This window comes from Salmo salar, chromosome 23 (assembly GCF_965601325.2).
Source record: "Salmo salar chromosome 23, fSalSal1, whole genome shotgun sequence".
Taxonomy (NCBI): domain Eukaryota; kingdom Metazoa; phylum Chordata; class Actinopteri; order Salmoniformes; family Salmonidae; genus Salmo; species Salmo salar.
The window spans coordinates 52,199,290-52,226,450 of record NC_138313.1 but is presented as its reverse complement, the minus strand read 5'-3'; the positions used below and the strand labels follow the sequence as shown (position 1 = coordinate 52,226,450).

General features: G+C 45.5%; 1 protein-coding gene across 2 annotated transcripts in view; it reads right to left on the bottom strand.

Moving 5' to 3' along the window:
• Nucleotides 1–834: 834 nt before the first annotated feature.
• Nucleotides 835–27,161, bottom strand: part of ints14 (integrator complex subunit 14) — a 42,662-nt gene continuing 16,335 nt past the window's right edge. Inside the window, exons 5-11 of one of the 2 annotated variants that reach the window (XM_045706273.2) lie at nt 11,883–12,025; nt 6,815–6,907; nt 6,322–6,466; nt 3,648–3,781; nt 3,453–3,571; nt 1,830–1,895; nt 835–1,167 (exon numbers count right to left, since the gene is read on the bottom strand). In XM_045706273.2, coding sequence (XP_045562229.1) covers nt 919–1,167; nt 1,830–1,895; nt 3,453–3,571; nt 3,648–3,781; nt 6,322–6,466; nt 6,815–6,907; nt 11,883–12,025 — 949 coding nt within the window. In that variant the 3' untranslated portion in view covers nt 835–918. The remainder of the gene's footprint in view (nt 1,168–1,829; nt 1,896–3,452; nt 3,572–3,647; nt 3,782–6,321; nt 6,467–6,814; nt 6,908–11,882; nt 12,026–27,161) is intronic. The other variant, XM_045706272.2, reaches the window with a different exon arrangement.

Sequence of the window (27,161 nt, the reverse complement as noted above, 5' to 3'; positions counted from 1 at the left end):
TCCTTCCTCCCTCTCCTTCCTCCCTCTCTCTCTCTCCCTCTCTCTCTCTCTCCCCTTCCTCCCTATCTCTCTCTCCTTCCTCCCTATCTCTCTCCTTCCTCCCTCTCTCTCTCTCCTTCCTCCCTATCTCTCTCCTTCCTCCCTATCTCTCTCTCCTTCCTCTCTCACTCTCTCTCCTTCCTCTCTCTCCCTCCTTCCTCTCTCTCTCTCCCTCCTTCCTCTCTCTCTCTCCCTCCTTCCTCTCTCTCTCTCTCTCCCTCCTTCCTCTCTCTCCTTCCTTCTTCTCTCTCCCTTCTTCCTCTCTCTCTCCCTCCTTCCTCTCTCTCCTTCCTCTCTCTCCTTCCTCTCTCTCTCCTTCCTCTCTCTCCTTCCTCTCTCTCCTTCCTCCCTCTCTCTCTCTCTCCTTCCTCCCTCTCTCTCTCTCCTTCCTCCCTCTCTCTCCCCTCTCCTCCCTATCTCTCTCTCCTTCCTTCCTCCCTATCTCTCTCCTTCCTCCCTCTCTCTCTCTCCTTCCTCCCTATCTCTCTCCTTCCTCCCTATCTCTCTCTCCTTCCTCTCTCACTCTCTCTCCTTCCTCTCTCTCCCTCCTTCCTCTCTCTCTCTCCCTCCTTCCTCTCTCTCCCTCCTTCCTCTCTCTCTCCCTCCTTCCTCTCTCTCTCCCTCCTTCCTCTCTCTCTCTCTCTCCCTCCTTCCTCTCTCTCTCTCTCTCCCTCCTTCCTCTCTCTCCTTCCTTCTTCTCTCTCCCTTCTTCCTCTCTCTCCTCCCTCCTCCTCCTCTCTCTCCTTCCTCTCTCTCCTTCCTCTCTCTCCTTCCTCTCTCCCTTCCTCTCTCTCCTTCCTCTCTCTCTCCTCCTCTCCCTCCTTCCTCTCTCTCCTTCCTCTCTCTCCTTCCTCTCTCTCCTTCCTCTCTCTCCTTCCTCTACATACCAGCTCCTCCCCCAGAGAAGTCGGTGTGCATGGGGTTGATGTTCTGATCGAAGGCAGCGTACTGGGAGTCTCCTGTGGAGGCTAGTTTCAGCTGCTTGGCAGCGTGTGATAGCTGGAAGGCAGCGTCAGGGTGGGCTGTGTCTGGCAGCAGAGTACACTCCCTCTCTAAGAGCTCTGCAACTCCCTTCAGCAGCTCCCAGAAACCAAAGGCCAGCGCTGCTTTTCGTAGACGGTTCAGCTCCTGGTGAGGAGACAGACACACAACTAAATAAATACACTTTTATTCACCAAGTACAGTTGAAGTCGGAAGTTTAGATACATTTAGGTTGGAGTCATTAAAACTCGTTTTTCAACCACTCCGCAAATTTCTTGTTAACAAACTATAGTTTTGGCAAGTCGGTTAGGACATCTACTTTGTGCATGACACAAGTAATTTTTCCAACATTTCTTTACAGACAGATTATTTCACTGTATCACAATTCCAGTGGGTCAGAAGTTTACACACACTAAGTTGACTGTGCCTTTAAACAGCTTGGAAAATTCCAGAAAATGATGTCATGGCTTTAGAAGCATCTGATAGGCTAATTGACAACATTTGAGTCAATTGGAGATGTACCTGTGGATGTATTTCAAGGTGTCACGAGAATTTTCTATACCAAATGAACGAGACGGCGGGCCGGCGGTCAGAACCAGGATTGTGTTCATTAGCGCACAACATCAAAACGTTGTAAAATGTTTTGCAACGGAAAATGAAACGATTCTACCTCCATGTTTGCGACCATTTTATGCCGACTGAACATGACCCAGGTTTAATCAGGAAAACTTAACTATCCATCCCAGAACTTTCTCTCTGGTGAATATTACCTTGTGTGTTTGTTTGTATGTGTCTCAGACAGTGACTACCTTGTAGAAGGTCTGGGTCTTCTCTGGCAGTTTCCGGGCGTTCCTCAGGATCTTCTGCACATCAGTCTGTTGATTGGTTGACACACAGGAAGTCAAACACCTCTCAACCAATCAACATAGTCCTTTACAGTGAGGCCTTAACACATCTCCAATCACGGTCTTTCATAAATACCACTCGGCTATCAGGAGGCCGTTATCTGTACCCGCAGTCCGCTAGCTTCTATTTCTGACAGCCCGTTATCTGTACGCCGCAGTCCGCTAGCTTCTATTTCTGCAGCCCGTTATCTGTACCCGCAGTCCGCTAGCTTCTATTTCTACAGCCCGTTATCTGTACCCGCAGTCCGCTAGCTTCTATTTCTACAGCCCGTTATTTGTACCCGCAGTCCGCTAGCTTCTATTTCTGCAGCCCGTTATCTGTACCCGCAGTCCGCTAGCTTCTATTTCTACAGCCCGTTATCTGTACCCGCAGTCCGCTAGCTTCTATTTCTGCAGCCCGTTATCTGTACCCGCAGTCCGCTAGCTTCTATTTCTGCAGCCCGTTATCTGTACCCGCAGTCCGCTAGCTTCTATTTCTACAGCCCGTTATCTGTACCCGCAGTCCGCTAGCTTCTATTTCTACAACCCGTTATCTGTACCCGCAGTCCGCTAGCTTCTATTTCTACAACCCGTTATCTGTACCCGCAGTCCGCTAGCTTCTATTTCTGCAGCCCGTTATCTGTACCCGCAGTCCGCTAGCTTCTATTTCTGCAGCCCGTTATCTGTACCCGCAGTCCGCTAGCTTCTATTTCTGCAGCCCGTTATCTGTACCCGCAGTCCGCTAGCTTCTATTTCTACAGCCCGTTATCTGTACCCGCAGTCCGCTAGCTTCTATTTCTACAACCCGTTATCTGTACCCGCAGTCCGCTAGCTTCTATTTCTACAACCCGTTATCTGTACCCGCAGTCCGCTAGCTTCTATTTCTAAACCCGTTATCTGTACCCGCAGTCCGCTAGCTTCTATTTCTACAGCCCGTTAGCTGTACCTGCAGTCCGCTAGCTTCTATTTCTACAGCCCGTTATCTGTACCCGCAGTCCGCTAGCTTCTATTTCTACAGCCCGTTATCTGTACCCGCAGTCCGCTAGCTTCTATTTCTGCAGCCCGTTATCTGTACCCGCAGTCCGCTAGCTTCTATTTCTACAGCCCGTTATCTGTACCCGCAGTCCGCTAGCTTCTATTTCTGCAGCCCGTTATCTGTACCCGCAGTCCGCTAGCTTCTATTTCTGCAGCCCGTTATCTGTACCCGCAGTCCGCTAGCTTCTATTTCTACAGCCCGTTATCTGTACCCGCAGTCCGCTAGCTTCTATTTCTACAGCCCGTTATCTGTACCCGCAGTCCGCTAGCTTCTATTTCTACAACCCGTTATCTGTACCCGCAGTCCGCTAGCTTCTATTTCTACAACCCGTTATCTGTACCCGCAGTCCGCTAGCTTCTATTTCTACAACCCGTTATCTGTACCCGCAGTCCGCTAGCTTCTATTTCTACAACCCGTTATCTGTACCCGCAGTCCGCTAGCTTCTATTTCTACAGCCCGTTATCTGTACCCGCAGTCCGCTAGCTTCTATTTCTGCAGCCCGTTATCTGTACCTGCAGTCCGCTAGCTTTGATCCAGACAGTGACGTTCTGAGCGTAGCTGCGTTTGACCTTAGGCTGCAGAGGGAAAGGACTCTTACTGTCATCCTCACCGTACGGGTTCTCAGCTGCATCTGAAAGAGAGGAGGTACGGTAACAAGCTACCGTTGTCAGGTGGTAGAACTCTAATGAATCGTTTGATAAAGCTACCTGATATAGGCCCAAGCTGCGACACCTTGCCCAGCCAGGGTAAAGGCTCAGGTCCAGGCTCAAACAGAGACATCATGAGATTAGATTTCTTCTTGCTGTCTGCCTGGGAGTACAGCATACCATACCACTCTGGGCTAGAGAGAGAGAGAGAGAGAGAGAAAATGTAAAAAAAAAAAAATGTGTAAACAATTAACAGAGTGTCGTTTCCCCAAAATTTGAAACCCTTATTCAAGGTTTCAAAGACCTCTCTGATGAGGATAGGCTACCCGTCCTGTTGGGGGAGGACGCAGAGAGCTGTGGGTTGGCAGCGCACTACATTGCTGCCTGCCATAAGATGAGGGACAGTGTCTGACAGACCAATAAACCTGCACATGTCCTCTACTGTATGATTATTGTTATTGTTCAATGTGTTGGTTATTTTGACCCTTGGTTATTGTTGTTACTATTGTCCCCTTGACAATTTTGATTATTATCATTCTAATTATGTTAATATTGTAAATCTCCAATAAAGCAAATTGAATTGAGAGAGAATAGAATAACACATTATCTTACCCAGCGCCACCATGCCCTCTACCTTTATAGCATGCTATAAGCATGTTATGAACCTTTATAACATGTTATAAGCATGTTATGAACCTGTATAACATGTTATAACAGAACGTAGTACTCTTACCCCAGCTGTACCAGAGACACCATGCCCTCTACCTTTATAACATGCTATAAACATGTTATGAACCTTTATAACATGTTATAACAGAACATAGTACCATCTTACCCCAGCTGTACCAGAGACACCATGCCCTCTACCTTTATAACATGTTATAACAGAACGTAGTGCTATCTTACCCCAGCTGTACCAGACACCATGCCCTCTACCTTTATAACATGTTATAACAGAACGTAGTGCTATCTTACCCCAGCTGTACCAGACACCATGCCCTCTACCTTTATAACATGTTATAACAGAACGTAGTGCTATCTTACCCCAGCTGTACCAGAGACACTATGCCCTCTACCTTTATAACATGTTATAACAGAACATAGTACCATCTTACCCCAGCTGTACCAGAGACACCATGCCCTCTACCTTTATAACATGTTATAACAGAACGTAGTGCTATCTTACCCCAGCTGTACCAGACACCATGCCCTCTACCTTTATAACATGTTATAACAGAACGTAGTGCTATCTTACCCCAGCTGTACCAGACACCATGCCCCCTACCTTTATAACATGTTATAACAGAACGTAGTGCTATCTTACCCCAGCTGTACCAGACACCATGCCCTCTACCTTTATAACATGTTATAACAGAACGTAGTACTATCTTACCCCAGCTGTACCAGACACCATGCCCTCTACCTTTATAACATGCTATAAGCATGTTATGAACCTTTATAATGTGTTAGAACGTAGTACTATCTTACCCCAGCTGTACCAGACATGCTATAAGCATGTTATGAACCTTTATAATGTGTTAGAACGTAGTACCATCTTACCCCAGCTGTACCAGACATGCTATAAGCATGTTATGAACCTTTATAATGTGTTAGAACGTAGTACTATCTTACCCCAGCTGTACCAGAGACACCATGCCCCCTACCTTTATAACATGCTATAAACATGTTATGAACCTTTATAACGTGTTATAACAGAACGTAGTACTATCTTACCCCAGCTGTACCAGAGACACCATGCCCTCTACCTTTATAACATGTTATAACAGAACGTAGTGCTATCTTACCCCAGCTGTACCAGAGACACAATGCCCTCTACCTTTATAACATGTTATAACAGAACGTAGTACTATCTTACCCCAGCTGTACCAGAGACACCAAGCCCTCTACCTTTATAACATGTTATAACAGAACGTAGTACTATCTTACCCCAGCTGTACCAGAGACACTATGCCCTCTACCTTTATAACATGCTATAAGCATGTTATGAACCTTTATAACATGTTATAACAGAACATAGTACTATCTTACCCCAGCTGTACCAGAGACACCATGCCCTCTACCTTTATAACATACTATAAACATGTTATGAACCTTTATAACATGTTATAACAGAACGTAGTACTATCTTACCCCAGCTGTACCAGAGACACAATGCCCTCTACCTTTATAACATGTTATAACAGAACGTAGTACTATCTTACCCCAGCTGTACCAGACACCATGCCCCCTACCTTTATAACATGCTATAACAGAACGTAGTGCTATCTTACCCCAGCTGTACCAGAGACACAATGCCCTCTACCTTTATAACATGTTATAACAGAACGTAGTACTATCTTACCCCAGCTGTACCAGGCACCATGCCCTCTACCTTTATAACATGTTATAAACATGTTATGAACCTTTATAACATGTTATAACAGAACGTAGTACTATCTTACCCCAGCTGTACCAGACACAATGCCCTCTACCCTTATAACATGCTATAAACATGTTATGAACCTTTATAACATGTTATAACAGAACGTAGTACTATCTTACTCCAGCTGTACCAGACATGCTATAAGCATGTTATGAACCTTTATAATGTGTTAGAATGTAGTACTATCTTTCCCCAGCTGTACCAGACACCATGCCCTCTACCTTTATAACATGTTATAAACATGTTATGAACCTTTATAACATGTTATAACAGAACGTAGTACTATCTTACCCCAGCTGCACCAGCGCCACCATGCCCTCTACCTTCAGACTGCCATGGAGTAGGACACAGAAGTTGGGGACCTTCCCTGCCTGCTGGTTGGCTGATGTCTCCTCCTCTGGCTCCTCTGTGGTTCCTGGACCCACATCATCCACCTCTGGAACCAAGAACACAACAATAAACTCATTAGAACACTCGTTTTAGAACATTAGAACACTCATTTAGAACATTAGAACACTCATTTAGAACATTAGAACACTCATTTAGAACATTAGAACAGTCTTTTAGAACACTCATTTAGAACATTAGAACAGTCTTTTAGAACACTCATTTAGAACATTAGAACAGTCTTTTAGAACACTCATTTAGAACATTAGAACAGTCTTTTAGAATATATAAAAACTATTTTAGAACATGACAACAGTAATTTAGAAGGATATTCTAGAAGACTAGAACACTACGTTTGGTATTAGTTAAAAGGCACAGATTAGAAGCGGTAACTAACCTTTATTGACAGCGATAGGCAGGACCAGGTGTCTGGACATGACAGGAGGACTGGAGATGTCTCCTATCTCTATAAAACCAACTATCTCCAGATCTGGAATACAGTTTGGCACTTACTTTTACTTGATGTATACAAATGGACAGCTTCAAGTGGAATGTCAGTATACACAACATACAATAAAACACATCTAAAATCAATTAACTGGGATAGTTCATCAAGTCATCGAAGAAAATGTGAAGGAGACTAAGTCAGGTGACTGGGCCGGTAGTGAAGGAGACTAAGTCAGGTGACTGGGCCGGTAGTGAAGGAGACTAAGTCAGGTGACTGGGCCGGTAGTGAAGGAGACTAAGTCAGGTGACTGGGCCGGTAGTGAAGGAGACTAAGTCAGGTGACTGGGCCGGTAGTGAAGGAGACTAAGTCAGGTGACTGGGCCGGTAGTGAAGGAGACTAAGTCAGGTGACTGGGCCGGTAGTGAAGGAGACTAAGTCAGGTGACTGGGCCGTTAGTGAAGGAGACTAAGTCAGGTGACTGGGCCGGTAGTGAAGGAGACTAAGTCAGGTGACTGGGCCGGTAGTGAAGGAGACTAAGTCAGGTGACTGGGCCGGTAGTGAAGGAGACTAAGTCAGGTGACTGGGCCGGTAGTGAAGGAGACTAAGTCAGGTGACTGGGCCGGTAGTGAAGGAGACTAAGTCAGGTGACTGGGCCGGTAGTGAAGGAGACTAAGTCAGGTGACTGGGCTGGTAAAGAACATACAGCGTCTATAGAAAGTCTATAAACCTTTGAACTTCTGTTCACATTTTGTTGTGACAGTGACTCAAGAGTTTCATGCATTTAAATAAGAACTTTGCCACTAATCTACACACCAAAAACACAATTGAATCATTCTTAACCTCGCCTTAGATAAGACTTGGTGGAAGCATCTTTGGTCAGCCATTACAGTTGCTGGGATAGGTCGTTACCAACTTTGCACACCTAGATTTGGTAATTATTTTTTACAAAAAACTGTTCAAACTCTCAAGTTTCTTGGGAAGCGTTGACGGACAGCAAACGTTAAGTCATGGCAAAAAAAATGTTTGATTGGATTGAGGTCAGAGCTCTGACTGGGCCTCTCCACTGACTGGGACTCTCTCCACCGACTGGGTGGAGGTCAGAGCTCTGGCTGGGCCCCTCTCCACCGACCGAGTGGAGGTCAGAGCTCTGACTGGGCCCCTCTCCACCGACCGGGTGGAGGTCAGAGCTCTGACTGGGCCTCTCCACTGACTGGGTGGAGGTCAGAGCTCTGGCTGGGCCCCTCTCCACCGACCGAGTGGAGGTCAGAGCTCTGACTGGGCCCCTCTCCACCGACCGGGTGGAGGTCAGAGCTCTGACTGGGCCTCTCCACTGACTGGGTGGAGGTCAGAGCTCTGACTGGGCCCCTCTCCACCGACCGGGTGGAGGTCAGAGCTCTGACTGGGCCTCTCTCCACTGACTGGGTGGAGGTCAGAGCTCTGACTGGGCCTCTCTCCACTGACTTCGGCTCATCGGCATGCTGGAAGTGTTCGCTTTTTTTTTCAAGGACTTTTCTGTATGTTGCACCATTCATTTTCCCTTCTATCCTGGTAACATGTTTAACACGATGCCGCCACCACCATGCTTCACAGTAGTGGTGATGTGCCATGTATAACATGATGCTGCCACCACCATGCTTCACAGTAGTGGTGATGTGCCACGTATAACATGATGCTGCCACCACCATGCTTCACAGTAGTGGTGATGTGCCATGTATAACATGATGCTGCCACCACCATGCTTCACAGTAGTGGTGATGTGCCATGTATAACATGATGCTGCCACCACCATGCTTCACAGTAGTGGTGATGTGCCACGTATAACATGATGCTGCCACCACCATGCTTCACAGTAGAAGTGATGTGCCACGTATAACATGATGCTGCCACCACCATGCTTCATACCATGCTGCCACCACCACGCTTCACAGTAAGGACGGCGTTCTTTGGTTGATGAGCCTTGTTGGGTTTGCGCCAAAAGTAACGCTTTGCATTTAGGTCAAAAAGTAACATTTTTGTTTTGTCAGACCACAAAACGTTTTGTAACATGGCTGCTACAGAATCTCCTGAGTTTTTTTTGCATACTTCAAAAAGGGATTCAAGGTTCACTTTCTTGAGTAATGGCTTCCTTCTGGCCACCATACATGACTTATTTGTGGAGTGCTTGGGATATCATTTAGAGAGTCTGTTAGGTGGTACTGCATGATGGGATATCATTTAGAGAGTCTGTTAGGTGGTACTGCATGATGGGATATCATTTAGAGAGTCTGTTAGGTGGTACTGCATGATGGGATATCATTTAGAGAGTCTGTTAGGTGGTACTGCATGATGGGATATCATTTAGAGAGTCTGTTAGGTGGTACTGCATGATGGGATATCATTTAGAGAGTCCGTTAGGTGGTACTGCATGATGGGATATCATTTAGAGAGTCCGTTAGGTGGTACTGCATGATGGGATATCATTTAGAGAGTCCGTTAGGTGGTACTGCATGATGGGATATCATTTAGAGAGTCTGTTAGGTGGTACTGCATGATGGGATATCATTTAGAGAGTCTGTTAGGTGGTACTGCATGATGGGATATCATTTAGAGAGTCCGTTAGGTGGTACTGCATGATGGGATATCATTTAGAGAGTCCGTTAGGTGGTACTGCATGATGGGATATCATTTAGAGAGTCCGTTAGGTGGTACTGCATGATGGGATATCATTTAGAGAGTCCGTTAGGTGGTACTGCATGATGGGATATCATTTAGAGAGTCCGTTAGGTGGTACTGCATGATGGGATATCATTTAGAGAGTCCGTTAGGTGGTACTGCATGATGGGATATCATTTAGAGAGTCCGTTAGGTGGTACTGCATGATGGGATATCATTTAGAGAGTCCGTTAGGTGGTACTGCATGATGGGATATCATTTAGAGAGTCCGTTAGGTGGTACTGCATGATGGGATATCATTTAGAGAGTCCGTTAGGTGGTACTGCATGATGGGATATCATTTAGAGAGTCCGTTAGGTGGTACAGCATGATGGGATATCATTTAGAGAGTCCGTTAGGTGGTACTGCATGATGGGATATCATTTAGAGAGTCCGTTAGGTGGTACTGCATGATGGGATATCATTTAGAGAGTCCGTTAGGTGGTACTGCATGATGGGATATCATTTAGAGAGTCCGTTAGGTGGTACTGCATGATGGGATATCATTTAGAGAGTCCGTTAGGTGGTACTGCATGATGGGATATCATTTAGAGAGTCCGTTAGGTGGTACTGCATGATGGGATATCATTTAGAGAGTCCGTTAGGTGGTACTGCATGATGGGATATCATTTAGAGAGTCTGTTAGGTGGTACTGCATGATGGGATATCATTTAGAGAGTCTGTTAGGTGGTACTGCATGATGGGATATCATTTAGAGAGTCTGTTAGGTGGTACTGCATGATGGGATATCATTTAGAGAGTCCGTTAGGTGGTACTGCATGATGGGATATCATTTAGAGAGTCCGTTAGGTGGTACTGCATGATGGGATATCATTTAGAGAGTCCGTTAGGTGGTACTGCATGATGGGATATCATTTAGAGAGTCCGTTAGGTGGTACTGCATGATGGGATATCATTTAGAGAGTCCGTTAGGTGGTACTGCATGATGGGATATCATTTAGAGAGTCCGTTAGGTGGTACTGCATGATGGGATATCATTTAGAGAGTCCGTTAGGTGGTACTGCATGATGGGATATCATTTAGAGAGTCCGTTAGGTGGTACAGCATGATGGGATATCATTTAGAGAGTCCGTTAGGTGGTACTGCATGATGGGATATCATTTAGAGAGTCCGTTAGGTGGTACTGCATGATGGGATATCATTTAGAGAGTCCGTTAGGTGGTACTGCATGATGGGATATCATTTAGAGAGTCCGTTAGGTGGTACTGCATGATGGGATATCATTTAGAGAGTCCGTTAGGTGGTACTGCATGATGGGATATCATTTAGAGAGTCCGTTAGGTGGTACTGCATGATGGGATATCATTTAGAGAGTCCGTTAGGTGGTACTGCATGATGGGATATCATTTAGAGAGTCTGTTAGGTGGTACTGCATGATGGGATATCATTTAGAGAGTCTGTTAGGTGGTACTGCATGATGGGATATCATTTAGAGAGTCTGTTAGGTGGTACTGCATGATGGGATATCATTTAGAGAGTCCGTTAGGTGGTACTGCATGATGGGATATCATTTAGAGAGTCCGTTAGGTGGTACTGCATGATGGGATATCATTTAGAGAGTCCGTTAGGTGGTACTGCATGATGGGATATCATTTAGAGAGTCTGTTAGGTGGTACTGCATGATGGGATATCATTTAGAGAGTCCGTTAGGTGGTACTGCATGATGGGATATCATTTAGAGAGTCCGTTAGGTGGTACTGCATGATGGGATATCATTTAGAGAGTCTGTTAGGTGGTACTGCATGATGGGATATCATTTAGAGAGTCTGTTAGGTGGTACTGCATGATGGGATATCATTTAGAGAGTCTGTTAGGTGGTACTGCATGATGGGATATCATTTAGAGAGTCTGTTAGGTGGTACTGCATGATGGGATATCATTTAGAGAGTCTGTTAGGTGGTACTGCATGATGGGATATCATTTAGAGAGTCTGTTAGGTGGTACTGCATGATGGGATATCATTTAGAGCCTGTTAGGTGGTACTGCATGATGGGATATCATTTAGAGAGTCTGTTAGGTGGTACTGCATGATGGGATATCATTTAGAGAGTCTGTTAGGTGGTACTGCATGATGGGATATCATTTAGAGAGTCTGTTAGGTGGTACTGCATGATGGGATATCATTTAGAGAGTCTGTTAGGTGGTACTGCATGATGGGATATCATTTAGAGAGTCTGTTAGGTGGTACTGCATGATGGGATATCATTTAGAGAGTCTGTTAGGTGGTACTGCATGATGGGATATCATTTAGAGAGTCTGTTAGGTGGTACTGCATGATGGGATATCATTTAGAGCCTGTTAGGTACCTGTGAGGATGTGTCGTGGCATTGGGTCGATTTCTTCATCCAGGAAGACGGGCTCAGGTCTGGGAAACACCTGGACATCAGAAGCCAGGTTCCCACAACGCAGTACAGCAGGGAACGGAGAGTAGGCGGCATCTATCAGACGCCTGGAACACACACACACACACACACACACACACACACACACACACACACACACACACACACACACACACACACACACACACACACACACACACACACACACACACACCGTGTGTAAAACAACAACACGCAGCGCGGCAGGGAACGGAGAGTAGGCCTCATCTGTCAGACTCCTGGACAGACAGATCAGTTTGACCATTATGGGGAAACACAAGCCGAGAGAAAGAACGAGCTTGGGATGTGACGTTAATGGAATTTCGGATGACAGTTATTGGCCAGCCAAACGGTAATAAACCGTTCGAATAGCAAGAAAATGCAATACTTGTGTAACTTTTATTTTAAAAAACATTTTCTCTTCGCCTATAGAAGTACCCATAGAAGCAAAAGCAGGAAGTTAAAAGCAGGAAGTTAAAAGCAGGAAGTGTACCCATGAAAATGTGCTGTGATTTGTTGATTCAACTCAACTGACAATATAAAATATATATAAAAAAAATCAGCCAAATCAGTGAACATCATTACCATTGGAAATGATCGCATCACATCCAGAAGGAGAGGTCAGTACAGGTGCATCAAAGCTGGGGACCGAGAGACTGATAAACAGCTTCTATCTCCAGACCATCAGACTGTTAAACAGCTTCTATCTCCAGACCATCAGACTGTTAAACAGCTTCTATCTCCAGGCCATCAGACTGGTAAACAGCTTCTATCTCCAGACCATCAGACTGGTAAACAGCTTCTATCTCCAGGCCATCAGACTGGTAAACAGCTTCTATCTCCAGGCCATCAGACTGATAAACAGCTTCTATCTCCAGGCCATCAGACTGGTAAACAGCTTCTATCTCCAGGCCATCAGACTGATAAACAGCTTCTATCTCCAGGCCATCAGACTGTTAAACAGCTTCTATCTCCAGGCCATCAGACTGATAAACAGCTTCTATCTCCAGGCCATCAGACTGATAAACAGCTTCTATCTCCAGGCCATCAGACTGATAAACAGCTTCTATCTCCAGACCATCAGACTGGTAAACAGCTTCTATCTCCAGGCCATCAGACTGGTAAACAGCTTCTATCTCCAGGCCATCAGACTGGTAAACAGCTTCTATCTCCAGGCCATCAGACTGATAAACAGCTTCTATCTCCAGACCATCAGACTGATAAACAGCTTCTATCTCCAGACCATCAGACTGGTAAACAGCTTCTATCTCCAGACCATCAGACTGGTAAACAGCTTCTATCTCCAGGCCATCAGACTGGTAAACAGCTTCTATCTCCAGACCATCAGACTGGTAAACAGCTTCTATCTCCAGGCCATCAGACTGGTAAACAGCTTCTATCTCCAGGCCATCAGACTGGTAAACAGCTTCTATCTCCAAGCCATCAGACTGATAAACAGCTTCTATCTCCAGACCATCAGACTGATAAACAGCTTCTATCTCCAGACCATCAGACTGATAAACAGCTTCTATCTCCAGACCATCAGACTGGTAAACAGCTTCTATCTCCAGGCCATCAGACTGGTAAACAGCTTCTATCTCCAGACCATCAGACTGGTAAACAGCTTCTATCTCCAGACCATCAGACTGATAAACAGCTTCTATCTCCAGGCCATCAGACTGATAAACAGCTTCTATCTCCAGACCATCAGACTGTTAAACAGCTTCTATCTCCAGGCCATCAGACTGGTAAACAGCTTCTATCTCCAGGCCATCAGACTGGTAAACAGCTTCTATCTCCAGACCATCAGACTGATAAACAGCTTCTATCTCCAGGCCATCAGACTGGTAAACAGCTTCTATCTCCAGGCCATCAGACTGATAAACAGCTTCTATCTCCAGGCCATCAGACTGTTAAACAGCTTCTATCTCCAGGCCATCAGACTGATAAACAGCTTCTATCTCCAGGCCATCAGACTGATAAACAGCTTCTATCTCCAGGCCATCAGACTGATAAACAGCTTCTATCTCCAGGCCATCAGACTGGTAAACAGCTTCTATCTCCAGGCCATCAGACTGGTAAACAGCTTCTATCTCCAGGCCATCAGACTGGTAAACAGCTTCTATCTCCAGGCCATCAGACTGATAAACAGCTTCTATCTCCAGACCATCAGACTGATAAACAGCTTCTATCTCCAGACCATCAGACTGATAAACAGCTTCTATCTCCAGACCATCAGACTGGTAAACAGCTTCTATCTCCAGGCCATCAGACTGGTAAACAGCTTCTATCTCCAGGCCATCAGACTGGTAAACAGCTTCTATCTCCAAGCCATCAGACTGATAAACAGCTTCTATCTCCAGACCATCAGACTGATAAACAGCTTCTATCTCCAGGCCATCAGACTGATAAACAGCTTCTATCTCCAGGCCATCAGACTGATAAACAGCTTCTATCTCCAGGCCATCAGACTGTTAAACAGCTTCTATCTCCAGGCCATCAGACTGTTAAACAGCTTCTATCTCCAGGCCATCAGACTGTTAAACAGCTTCTATCTCCAGACCATCAGACTGTTAAACAGCTTCTATCTCCAGGCCATCAGACTGGTAAACAGCTTCTATCTCCAGGCCATCAGACTGTTAAACAGCTTCTATCTCCAGGCCATCAGACTGTTAAACAGCTTCTATCTCCAGGCCATCAGACTGTTAAACAGCTTCTATCTCCAGGCCATCAGACTGTTAAACAGCTTCTATCTCCAGGCCATCAGACTGTTAAACAGCTTCTATCTCCAGACCATCAGACTGGTAAACAGCTTCTATCTCCAGACCATCAGACTGGTAAACAGCTTCTATCTCCAGACCATCAGACTGTTAAACAGCTTCTATCTCCAGACCATCAGACTGTTAAACAGCTTCTATCTCCAGGCCATCAGACTGTTAAACAGCTTCTATCTCCAGGCCATCAGACTGATAAACAGCTTCTATCTCCAGACCATCAGACTGATAAACAGCTTCTATCTCCAGGCCATCAGACTGATAAACAGCTTCTATCTCCAGGCCATCAGACTGATAAACAGCTTCTATCTCCAGACCATCAGACTGATAAACAGCTTCTATCTCCAGGCCATCAGACTGATAAACAGCTTCTATCTCCAGACCATCAGACTGTTAAACAGCTTCTATCTCCAGGCCATCAGACTGTTAAACAGCTTCTATCTCCAGGCCATCAGACTGATAAACAGCTTCTATCTCCAGACCATCAGACTGGTAATTAGCTTCTATCTCCAGACCATCAGACTGGTAAACAGCTTCTATCTCCAGACCATCAGACTGGTAAACAGCTTCTATCTCCAGACCATCAGACTGTTAAACAGCTTCTATCTCCAGACCATCAGACTGTTAAACAGCTTCTATCTCCAGGCCATCAGACTGGTAAACAGCTTCTATCTCCAGGCCATCAGACTGGTAAACAGCTTCTATCTCCAGGCCATCAGACTGGTAAACAGCTTCTATCTCCAGGCCATCAGACTGATAAACAGCTTCTATCTCCAGGCCATCAGACTGGTAAACAGCTTCTATCTCCAGGCCATCAGACTGATAAACAGCTTCTATCTCCAGGCCATCAGACTGTTAAACAGCTTCTATCTCCAGGCCATCAGACTGATAAACAGCTTCTATCTCCAGGCCATCAGACTGATAAACAGCTTCTATCTCCAGGCCATCAGACTGATAAACAGCTTCTATCTCCAGACCATCAGACTGGTAAACAGCTTCTATCTCCAGGCCATCAGACTGGTAAACAGCTTCTATCTCCAGGCCATCAGACTGGTAAACAGCTTCTATCTCCAGGCCATCAGACTGATAAAGAGCTTCTATCTCCAGACCATCAGACTGATAAACAGCTTCTATCTCCAGACCATCAGACTGATAAACAGCTTCTATCTCCAGACCATCAGACTGGTAAACAGCTTCTATCTCCAGGCCATCAGACTGGTAAACAGCTTCTATCTCCAGGCCATCAGACTGGTAAACAGCTTCTATCTCCAGGCCATCAGACTGATAAACAGCTTCTATCTCCAGGCCATCAGACTGATAAACAGCTTCTATCTCAATGCCATCAGACTGTTAAACAGCTTCTATCTCCAGGCCATCAGACTGTTAAACAGCTTCTATCTCCAGGCCATCAGACTGTTAAACAGCTTCTATCTCCAGACCATCAGACTGTTAAACAGCTTCTATCTCCAGGCCATCAGACTGGTAAACAGCTTCTATCTCCAGGCCATCAGACTGGTAAACAGCTTCTATCTCCAGGCCATCAGACTGTTAAACAGCTTCTATCTCCAGGCCATCAGACTGATAAACAGCTTCTATCTCAATGCCATCAGACTGATAAACAGCTTCTATCTCCAGACCATCAGACTGATAAACAGCTTCTATCTCCAGGCCATCAGACTGGTAAACAGCTTCTATCTCCAGACCATCAGACTGGTAAACAGCTTCTATCTCCAGACCATCAGACTGATAAACAGCTTCTATCTCCAGGCCATCAGACTGATAAACAGCTTCTATCTCCAGACCATCAGACTGTTAAACAGCTTCTATCTCCAGGCCATCAGACTGTTAAACAGCTTCTATCTCCAGGCCATCAGACTGATAAACAGCTTCTATCTCCAGACCATCAGACTGATAAACAGCTTCTATCTCCAGACCATCAGACTGTTAAACAGCTTCTATCTCCAGACCATCAGACTGGTAAACAGCTTCTATCTCCAGGCCATCAGACTGGTAAACAGCTTCTATCTCCAGGCCATCAGACTGGTAAACAGCTTCTATCTCCAGACCATCAGACTGGTAAACAGCTTCTATCTCCAGACCATCAGACTGGTAAACAGCTTCTATCTCCAGACCATCAGACTGTTAAACAGCTTCTATCTCCAGGCCATCAGACTGGTAAACAGCTTCTATCTCCAGACCATCAGACTGGTAAACAGCTTCTATCTCCAGGCCATCAGACTGGTAAACAGCTTCTATCTCCAGGCCATCAGACTGATAAACAGCTTCTATCTCCAGGCCATCAGACTGGTAAACAGCTTCTATCTCCAGGCCATCAGACTGATAAACAGCTTCTATCTCCAGGCCATCAGACTGTTAAACAGCTTCTATCTCCAGGCCATCAGACTGATAAACAGCTTCTATCTCCAGGCCATCAGACTGATAAACAGCTTCTATCTCCAGGCCATCAGACTGGTAAACAGCTTCTATCTCCAGACCATCAGACTGGTAAACAGCTTCTATCTCCAGGCCATCAGACTGGTAAACAGCTTCTATCTCCAGGCCATCAGACTGATAAACAGCTTCTATCTCCAGACCATCAGACTGATAAACAGCTTCTATCTCCAGACCATCAGACTGGTAAACAGCTTCTATCTCCAGGCCATCAGACTGGTAAACAGCTTCTATCTCCAGGCCATCAGACTGGTAAACAGCTTCTATCTCCAGGCCATCAGACTGGTAAACAGCTTCTATCTCCAGGCCATCAGACTGATAAACAGCTTCTATCTCCAGACCATCAGACTGATAAACAGCTTCTATCTCCAGACCATCAGACTGATAAACAGCTTCTATCTCCAGACCATCAGACTGGTAAACAGCTTCTATCTCCAGGCCATCAGACTGGTAAACAGCTTCTATCTCCAGGCCATCAGACTGGTAAACAGCTTCTATCTCCAGGCCATCAGACTGATAAACAGCTTCTATCTCCAGACCATCAGACTGATAAACAGCTTCTATCTCCAGACCATCAGACTGTTAAACAGCTTCTATCTCCAGACCATCAGACTGTTAAACAGCTTCTATCTCCAGGCCATCAGACTGATAAACAGCTTCTATCTCCAGACCATCAGACTGATAAACAGCTTCTATCTCCAGACCATCAGACTGTTAAACAGCTTCTATCTCCAGGCCATCAGACTGGTAAACAGCTTCTATCTCCAGGCCATCAGACTGGTAAACAGCTTCTATCTCCAGGCCATCAGACTGGTAAACAGCTTCTATCTCCAGACCATCAGACTGGTAAACAGCTTCTATCTCCAGACCATCAGACTGGTAAACAGCTTCTATCTCCAGACCATCAGACTGTTAAACAGCTTCTATCTCCAGACCATCAGACTGTTAAACAGCTTCTATCTCCAGGCCATCAGACTGGTAAACAGCTTCTATCTCCAGACCATCAGACTGGTAAACAGCTTCTATCTCCAGGCCATCAGACTGGTAAACAGCTTCTATCTCCAGGCCATCAGACTGATAAACAGCTTCTATCTCCAGGCCATCAGACTGATAAACAGCTTCTATCTCCAGGCCATCAGACTGATAAACAGCTTCTATCTCCAGGCCATCAGACTGATAAACAGCTTCTATCTCCAGGCCATCAGACTGATAAACAGCTTCTATCTCCAGGCCATCAGACTGATAAACAGCTTCTATCTCCAGACCATCAGACTGGTAAACAGCTTCTATCTCCAGGCCATCAGACTGGTAAACAGCTTCTATCTCCAGGCCATCAGACTGATAAACAGCTTCTATCTCCAGGCCATCAGACTGATAAACAGCTTCTATCTCCAGGCCATCAGACTGATAAACAGCTTCTATCTCCAGGCCATCAGACTGATAAACAGCTTCTATCTCCAGGCCATCAGACTGATAAACAGCTTCTATCTCCAGGCCATCAGACTGATAAACAGCTTCTATCTCCAGGCCATCAGACTGATAAACAGCTTCTATCTCCAGACCATCAGACTGGTAAACAGCTTCTATCTCCAGGCCATCAGACTGATAAACAGCTTCTATCTCCAGACCATCAGACTGTTAAACAGCTTCTATCTCCAGACCATCAGACTGTTAAACAGCTTCTATCTCCAGGCCATCAGACTGATAAACAGCTTCTATCTCCAGACCATCAGACTGATAAACAGCTTCTATCTCCAGACCATCAGACTGGTAAACAGCTTCTATCTCCAGGCCATCAGACTGATAAACAGCTTCTATCTCCAGGCCATCAGACTGATAAACAGCTTCTATCTCCAGGCCATCAGACTGATAAACAGCTTCTATCTCCAGGCCATCAGACTGATAAACAGCTTCTATCTCCAGACCATCAGACTGGTAAACAGCTTCTATCTCCAGGCCATCAGACTGGTAAACAGCTTCTATCTCCAGGCCATCAGACTGATAAACAGCTTCTATCTCCAGGCCATCAGACTGATAAACAGCTTCTATCTCCAGGCCATCAGACTGATAAACAGCTTCTATCTCCAGACCATCAGACTGGTAAACAGCTTCTATCTCCAGGCCATCAGACTGGTAAACAGCTTCTATCTCCAGGCCATCAGACTGGTAAACAGCTTCTATCTCCAGGCCATCAGACTGATAAACAGCTTCTATCTCCAGACCATCAGACTGATAAACAGCTTCTATCTCCAGACCATCAGACTGATAAACAGCTTCTATCTCCAGACCATCAGACTGGTAAACAGCTTCTATCTCCAGGCCATCAGACTGGTAAACAGCTTCTATCTCCAGACCATCAGACTGGTAAACAGCTTCTATCTCCAGGCCATCAGACTGGTAAACAGCTTCTATCTCCAGGCCATCAGACTGGTAAACAGCTTCTATCTCCAGGCCATCAGACTGATAAACAGCTTCTATCTCCAGACCATCAGACTGATAAACAGCTTCTATCTCCAGACCATCAGACTGATAAACAGCTTCTATCTCCAGACCATCAGACTGGTAAACAGCTTCTATCTCCAGGCCATCAGACTGGTAAACAGCTTCTATCTCCAGACCATCAGACTGGTAAACAGCTTCTATCTCCAGACCATCAGACTGATAAACAGCTTCTATCTCCAGGCCATCAGACTGATAAACAGCTTCTATCTCCAGACCATCAGACTGTTAAACAGCTTCTATCTCCAGGCCATCAGACTGTTAAACAGCTTCTATCTCCAGGCCATCAGACTGATAAACAGCTTCTATCTCCAGACCATCAGACTGATAAACAGCTTCTATCTCCAGACCATCAGACTGTTAAACAGCTTCTATCTCCAGGCCATCAGACTGGTAAACAGCTTCTATCTCCAGGCCATCAGACTGATAAACAGCTTCTATCTCCATGCCATCAGACTGATAAACAGCTTCTATCTCCAGACCATCAGACTGATAAACAGCTTCTATCTCCAGGCCATCAGACTGGTAAACAGCTTCTATCTCCAGACCATCAGACTGGTAAACAGCTTCTATCTCCAGACCATCAGACTGATAAACAGCTTCTATCTCCAGGCCATCAGACTGATAAACAGCTTCTATCTCCAGACCATCAGACTGCTAAACAGCTTCTATCTCCAGGCCATCAGACTGTTAAACAGCTTCTATCTCCAGGCCATCAGACTGATAAACAGCTTCTATCTCCAGACCATCAGACTGATAAACAGCTTCTATCTCCAGACCATCAGACTGTTAAACAGCTTCTATCTCCAGGCCATCAGACTGGTAAACAGCTTCTATCTCCAGGCCATCAGACTGGTAAACAGCTTCTATCTCCAGACCATCAGACTGATAAACAGCTTCTATCTCCAGACCATCAGACTGTTAAACAGCTTCTATCTCCAGACCATCAGACTGTTAAACAGCTTCTATCTCCAGGCCATCAGACTGGTAAACAGCTTCTATCTCCAGACCATCAGACTGGTAAACAGCTTCTATCTCCAGGCCATCAGACTGGTAAACAGCTTCTATCTCCAGGCCATCAGACTGATAAACAGCTTCTATCTCCAGGCCATCAGACTGGTAAACAGCTTCTATCTCCAGGCCATCAGACTGATAAACAGCTTCTATCTCCAGGCCATCAGACTGTTAAACAGCTTCTATCTCCAGGCCATCAGACTGATAAACAGCTTCTATCTCCAGGCCATCAGACTGATAAACAGCTTCTATCTCCAGGCCATCAGACTGATAAACAGCTTCTATCTCCAGACCATCAGACTGGTAAACAGCTTCTATCTCCAGGCCATCAGACTGGTAAACAGCTTCTATCTCCAGGCCATCAGACTGGTAAACAGCTTCTATCTCCAGGCCATCAGACTGATAAACAGCTTCTATCTCCAGACCATCAGACTGATAAACAGCTTCTATCTCCAGACCATCAGACTGATAAACAGCTTCTATCTCCAGACCATCAGACTGGTAAACAGCTTCTATCTCCAGGCCATCAGACTGGTAAACAGCTTCTATCTCCAGGCCATCAGACTGGTAAACAGCTTCTATCTCCAGGCCATCAGACTGATAAACAGCTTCTATCTCCAGACCATCAGACTGATAAACAGCTTCTATCTCCAGACCATCAGACTGATAAACAGCTTCTATCTCCAGACCATCAGACTGGTAAACAGCTTCTATCTCCAGGCCATCAGACTGGTAAACAGCTTCTATCTCCAGGCCATCAGACTGATAAACAGCTTCTATCTCCAGACCATCAGACTGATAAACAGCTTCTATCTCCAGACCATCAGACTGTTAAACAGCTTCTATCTCCAGACCATCAGACTGGTAAACAGCTTCTATCTCCAGACCATCAGACTGGTAAACAGCTTCTATCTCCAGGCCATCAGACTGATAAACAGCTTCTATCTCCAGGCCATCAGACTGATAAACAGCTTCTATCTCCAGGCCATCAGACTGATAAACAGCTTCTATCTCCAGGCCATCAGACTGTTAAACAGCTTCTATCTCCAGGCCATCAGACTGTTAAACAGCTTCTATCTCCAGGCCATCAGACTGTTAAACAGCTTCTATCTCCAGACCATCAGACTGTTAAACAGCTTCTATCTCCAGGCCATCAGACTGGTAAACAGCTTCTATCTCCAGGCCATCAGACTGGTAAACAGCTTCTATCTCCAGGCCATCAGACTGTTAAACAGCTTCTATCTCCAGGCCATCAGACTGGTAAACAGCTTCTATCTCCAGGCCATCAGACTGTTAAACAGCTTCTATCTCCAGGCCATCAGACTGTTAAACAGCTTCTATCTCCAGACCATCAGACTGGTAAACAGCTTCTATCTCCAGACCATCAGACTGGTAAACAGCTTCTATCTCCAGACCATCAGACTGGTAAACAGCTTCTATCTCCAGGCCATCAGACTGATAAACAGCTTCTATCTCCAGACCATCAGACTGATAAACAGCTTCTATCTCCAGGCCATCAGACTGATAAACAGCTTCTATCTCCAGACCATCAGACTGATAAACAGCTTCTATCTCCAGGCCATCAGACTGATAAACAGCTTCTATCTCCAGACCATCAGACTGATAAACAGCTTCTATCTCCAGGCCATCAGACTGTTAAACAGCTTCTATCTCCAGGCCATCAGACTGATAAACAGCTTCTATCTCCAGACCATCAGACTGGTAAACAGCTTCTATCTCCAGACCATCAGACTGGTAAACAGCTTCTATCTCCAGACCATCAGACTGTTAAACAGCTTCTATCTCCAGGCCATCAGACTGTTAAACAGCTTCTATCTCCAGGCCATCAGACTGGTAAACAGCTTCTATCTCCAGACCATCAGACTGGTAAACAGCTTCTATCTCCAGGCCATCAGACTGGTAAACAGCTTCTATCTCCAGGCCATCAGACTGATAAACAGCTTCTATCTCCAGGCCATCAGACTGGTAAACAGCTTCTATCTCCAGGCCATCAGACTGATAAACAGCTTCTATCTCCAGGCCATCAGACTGTTAAACAGCTTCTATCTCCAGGCCATCAGACTGATAAACAGCTTCTATCTCCAGGCCATCAGACTGATAAACAGCTTCTATCTCCAGACCATCAGACTGGTAAACAGCTTCTATCTCCAGGCCATCAGACTGGTAAACAGCTTCTATCTCCAGGCCATCAGACTGATAAACAGCTTCTATCTCCAGGCCATCAGACTGATAAACAGCTTCTATCTCCAGGCCATCAGACTGATAAACAGCTTCTATCTCCAGACCATCAGACTGGTAAACAGCTTCTATCTCCAGGCCATCAGACTGGTAAACAGCTTCTATCTCCAGGCCATCAGACTGGTAAACAGCTTCTATCTCCAGGCCATCAGACTGATAAACAGCTTCTATCTCCAGACCATCAGACTGATAAACAGCTTCTATCTCCAGACCATCAGACTGATAAACAGCTTCTATCTCCAGACCATCAGACTGGTAAACAGCTTCTATCTCCAGGCCATCAGACTGGTAAACAGCTTCTATCTCCAGACCATCAGACTGGTAAACAGCTTCTATCTCCAGGCCATCAGACTGGTAAACAGCTTCTATCTCCAGGCCATCAGACTGGTAAACAGCTTCTATCTCCAGGCCATCAGACTGATAAACAGCTTCTATCTCCAGACCATCAGACTGATAAACAGCTTCTATCTCCAGACCATCAGACTGATAAACAGCTTCTATCTCCAGACCATCAGACTGGTAAACAGCTTCTATCTCCAGGCCATCAGACTGGTAAACAGCTTCTATCTCCAGACCATCAGACTGGTAAACAGCTTCTATCTCCAGACCATCAGACTGATAAACAGCTTCTATCTCCAGGCCATCAGACTGATAAACAGCTTCTATCTCCAGACCATCAGACTGTTAAACAGCTTCTATCTCCAGGCCATCAGACTGTTAAACAGCTTCTATCTCCAGGCCATCAGACTGATAAACAGCTTCTATCTCCAGACCATCAGACTGTTAAACAGCTTCTATCTCCAGGCCATCAGACTGGTAAACAGCTTCTATCTCCAGGCCATCAGACTGATAAACAGCTTCTATCTCCAGGCCATCAGACTGATAAACAGCTTCTATCTCCAGACCATCAGACTGATAAACAGCTTCTATCTCCAGGCCATCAGACTGGTAAACAGCTTCTATCTCCAGACCATCAGACTGGTAAACAGCTTCTATCTCCAGACCATCAGACTGATAAACAGCTTCTATCTCCAGGCCATCAGACTGATAAACAGCTTCTATCTCCAGACCATCAGACTGTTAAACAGCTTCTATCTCCAGGCCATCAGACTGTTAAACAGCTTCTATCTCCAGGCCATCAGACTGATAAACAGCTTCTATCTCCAGACCATCAGACTGATAAACAGCTTCTATCTCCAGACCATCAGACTGTTAAACAGCTTCTATCTCCAGGCCATCAGACTGGTAAACAGCTTCTATCTCCAGGCCATCAGACTGGTAAACAGCTTCTATCTCCAGACCATCAGACTGATAAACAGCTTCTATCTCCAGACCATCAGACTGTTAAACAGCTTCTATCTCCAGGCCATCAGACTGTTAAACAGCTTCTATCTCCAGGCCATCAGACTGGTAAACAGCTTCTATCTCCAGACCATCAGACTGGTAAACAGCTTCTATCTCCAGGCCATCAGACTGGTAAACAGCTTCTATCTCCAGGCCATCAGACTGATAAACAGCTTCTATCTCCAGGCCATCAGACTGGTAAACAGCTTCTATCTCCAGGCCATCAGACTGTTAAACAGCTTCTATCTCCAGGCCATCAGACTGTTAAACAGCTTCTATCTCCAGGCCATCAGACTGATAAACAGCTTCTATCTCCAGGCCATCAGACTGGTAAACAGCTTCTATCTCCAGGCCATCAGACTGTTAAACAGCTTCTATCTCCAGACCATCAGACTGGTAAACAGCTTCTATCTCCAGGCCATCAGACTGGTAAACAGCTTCTATCTCCAGGCCATCAGACTGGTAAACAGCTTCTATCTCCAGGCCATCAGACTGATAAACAGCTTCTATCTCCAGACCATCAGACTGATAAACAGCTTCTATCTCCAGACCATCAGACTGATAAACAGCTTCTATCTCCAGACCATCAGACTGATAAACAGCTTCTATCTCCAGGCCATCAGACTGTTAAACAGCTTCTATCTCCAGGCCATCAGACTGGTAAACAGCTTCTATCTCCAGGCCATCAGACTGATAAACAGCTTCTATCTCCAGACCATCAGACTGATAAACAGCTTCTATCTCCAGACCATCAGACTGGTAAACAGCTTCTATCTCCAGACCATCAGACTGGTAAACAGCTTCTATCTCCAGACCATCAGACTGGTAAACAGCTTCTATCTCCAGGCCATCAGACTGGTAAACAGCTTCTATCTCCAGACCATCAGACTGGTAAACAGCTTCTATCTCCAGGCCATCAGACTGGTAAACAGCTTCTATCTCCAGGCCATCAGACTGATAAACAGCTTCTATCTCCAGGCCATCAGACTGATAAACAGCTTCTATCTCCAGGCCATCAGACTGGTAAACAGCTTCTATCTCCAGACCATCAGACTGGTAAACAGCTTCTATCTCCAGGCCATCAGACTGGTAAACAGCTTCTATCTCCAGACCATCAGACTGGTAAACAGCTTCTATCTCCAGACCATCAGACTGGTAAACAGCTTCTATCTCCAGGCCATCAGACTGGTAAACAGCTTCTATCTCCAGACCATCAGACTGTTAAACAGCTTCTATCTCCAGGCCATCAGACTGGTAAACAGCTTCTATCTCCAGGCCATCAGACTGATAAACAGCTTCTATCTCCAGACCATCAGACTGGTAAACAGCTTCTATCTCCAGACCATCAGACTGATAAACAGCTTCTATCTCCAGGCCATCAGACTGGTAAACAGCTTCTATCTCCAGGCCATCAGACTGATAAACAGCTTCTATCTCCAGGCCATCAGACTGATAAACAGCTTCTATCTCCAGGCCATCAGACTGATAAACAGCTTCTATCTCCAGGCCATCAGACTGGTAAACAGCTTCTATCTCCAGGCCATCAGACTGGTAAACAGCTTCTATCTCCAGGCCATCAGACTGATAAACAGCTTCTATCTCCAGGCCATCAGACTGATAAACAGCTTCTATCTCCAGACCATCAGACTGGTAAACAGCTTCTATCTCCAGGCCATCAGACTGGTAAACAGCTTCTATCTCCAGGCCATCAGACTGATAAACAGCTTCTATCTCCAGACCATCAGACTGATAAACAGCTTCTATCTCCAGACCATCAGACTGATAAACAGCTTCTATCTCCAGACCATCAGACTGTTAAACAGCTTCTATCTCCAGGCCATCAGACTGGTAAACAGCTTCTATCTCCAGGCCATCAGACTGGTAAACAGCTTCTATCTCCAGGCCATCAGACTGGTAAACAGCTTCTATCTCCAGGCCATCAGACTGATAAACAGCTTCTATCTCCAGGCCATCAGACTGATAAACAGCTTCTATCTCCAGGCCATCAGACTGTTAAACAGCTTCTATCTCCAGACCATCAGACTGTTAAACAGCTTCTATCTCCAGGCCATCAGACTGATAAACAGCTTCTATCTCCAGGCCATCAGACTGATAAACAGCTTCTATCTCCAGACCATCAGACTGGTAAACAGCTTCTATCTCCAGACCATCAGACTGGTAAACAGCTTCTATCTCCAGGCCATCAGACTGGTAAACAGCTTCTATCTCCAGGCCATCAGACTGGTAAACAGCTTCTATCTCCAGACCATCAGACTGGTAAACAGCTTCTATCTCCAGACCATCAGACTGGTAAACAGCTTCTATCTCCAGGCCATCAGACTGATAAACAGCTTCTATCTCCAGACCATCAGACTGGTAAACAGCTTCTATCTCCAGGCCATCAGACTGGTAAACAGCTTCTATCTCCAGGCCATCAGACTGGTAAACAGCTTCTATCTCCAGGCCATCAGACTGGTAAACAGCTTCTATCTCCAGACCATCAGACTGATAAACAGCTTCTATCTCCAGGCCATCAGACTGGTAAACAGCTTCTATCTCCAGACCATCAGACTGGTAAACAGCTTCTATCTCCAGGCCATCAGACTGGTAAACAGCTTCTATCTCCAGGCCATCAGACTGATAAACAGCTTCTATCTCCAGGCCATCAGACTGATAAACAGCTTCTATCTCCAGGCCATCAGACTGTTAAACAGCTTCTATCTCCAGGCCATCAGACTGGTAAACAGCTTCTATCTCCAGACCATCAGACTGGTAAACAGCTTCTATCTCCAGGCCATCAGACTGGTAAACAGCTTCTATCTCCAGGCCATCAGACTGATAAACAGCTTCTATCTCCAGACCA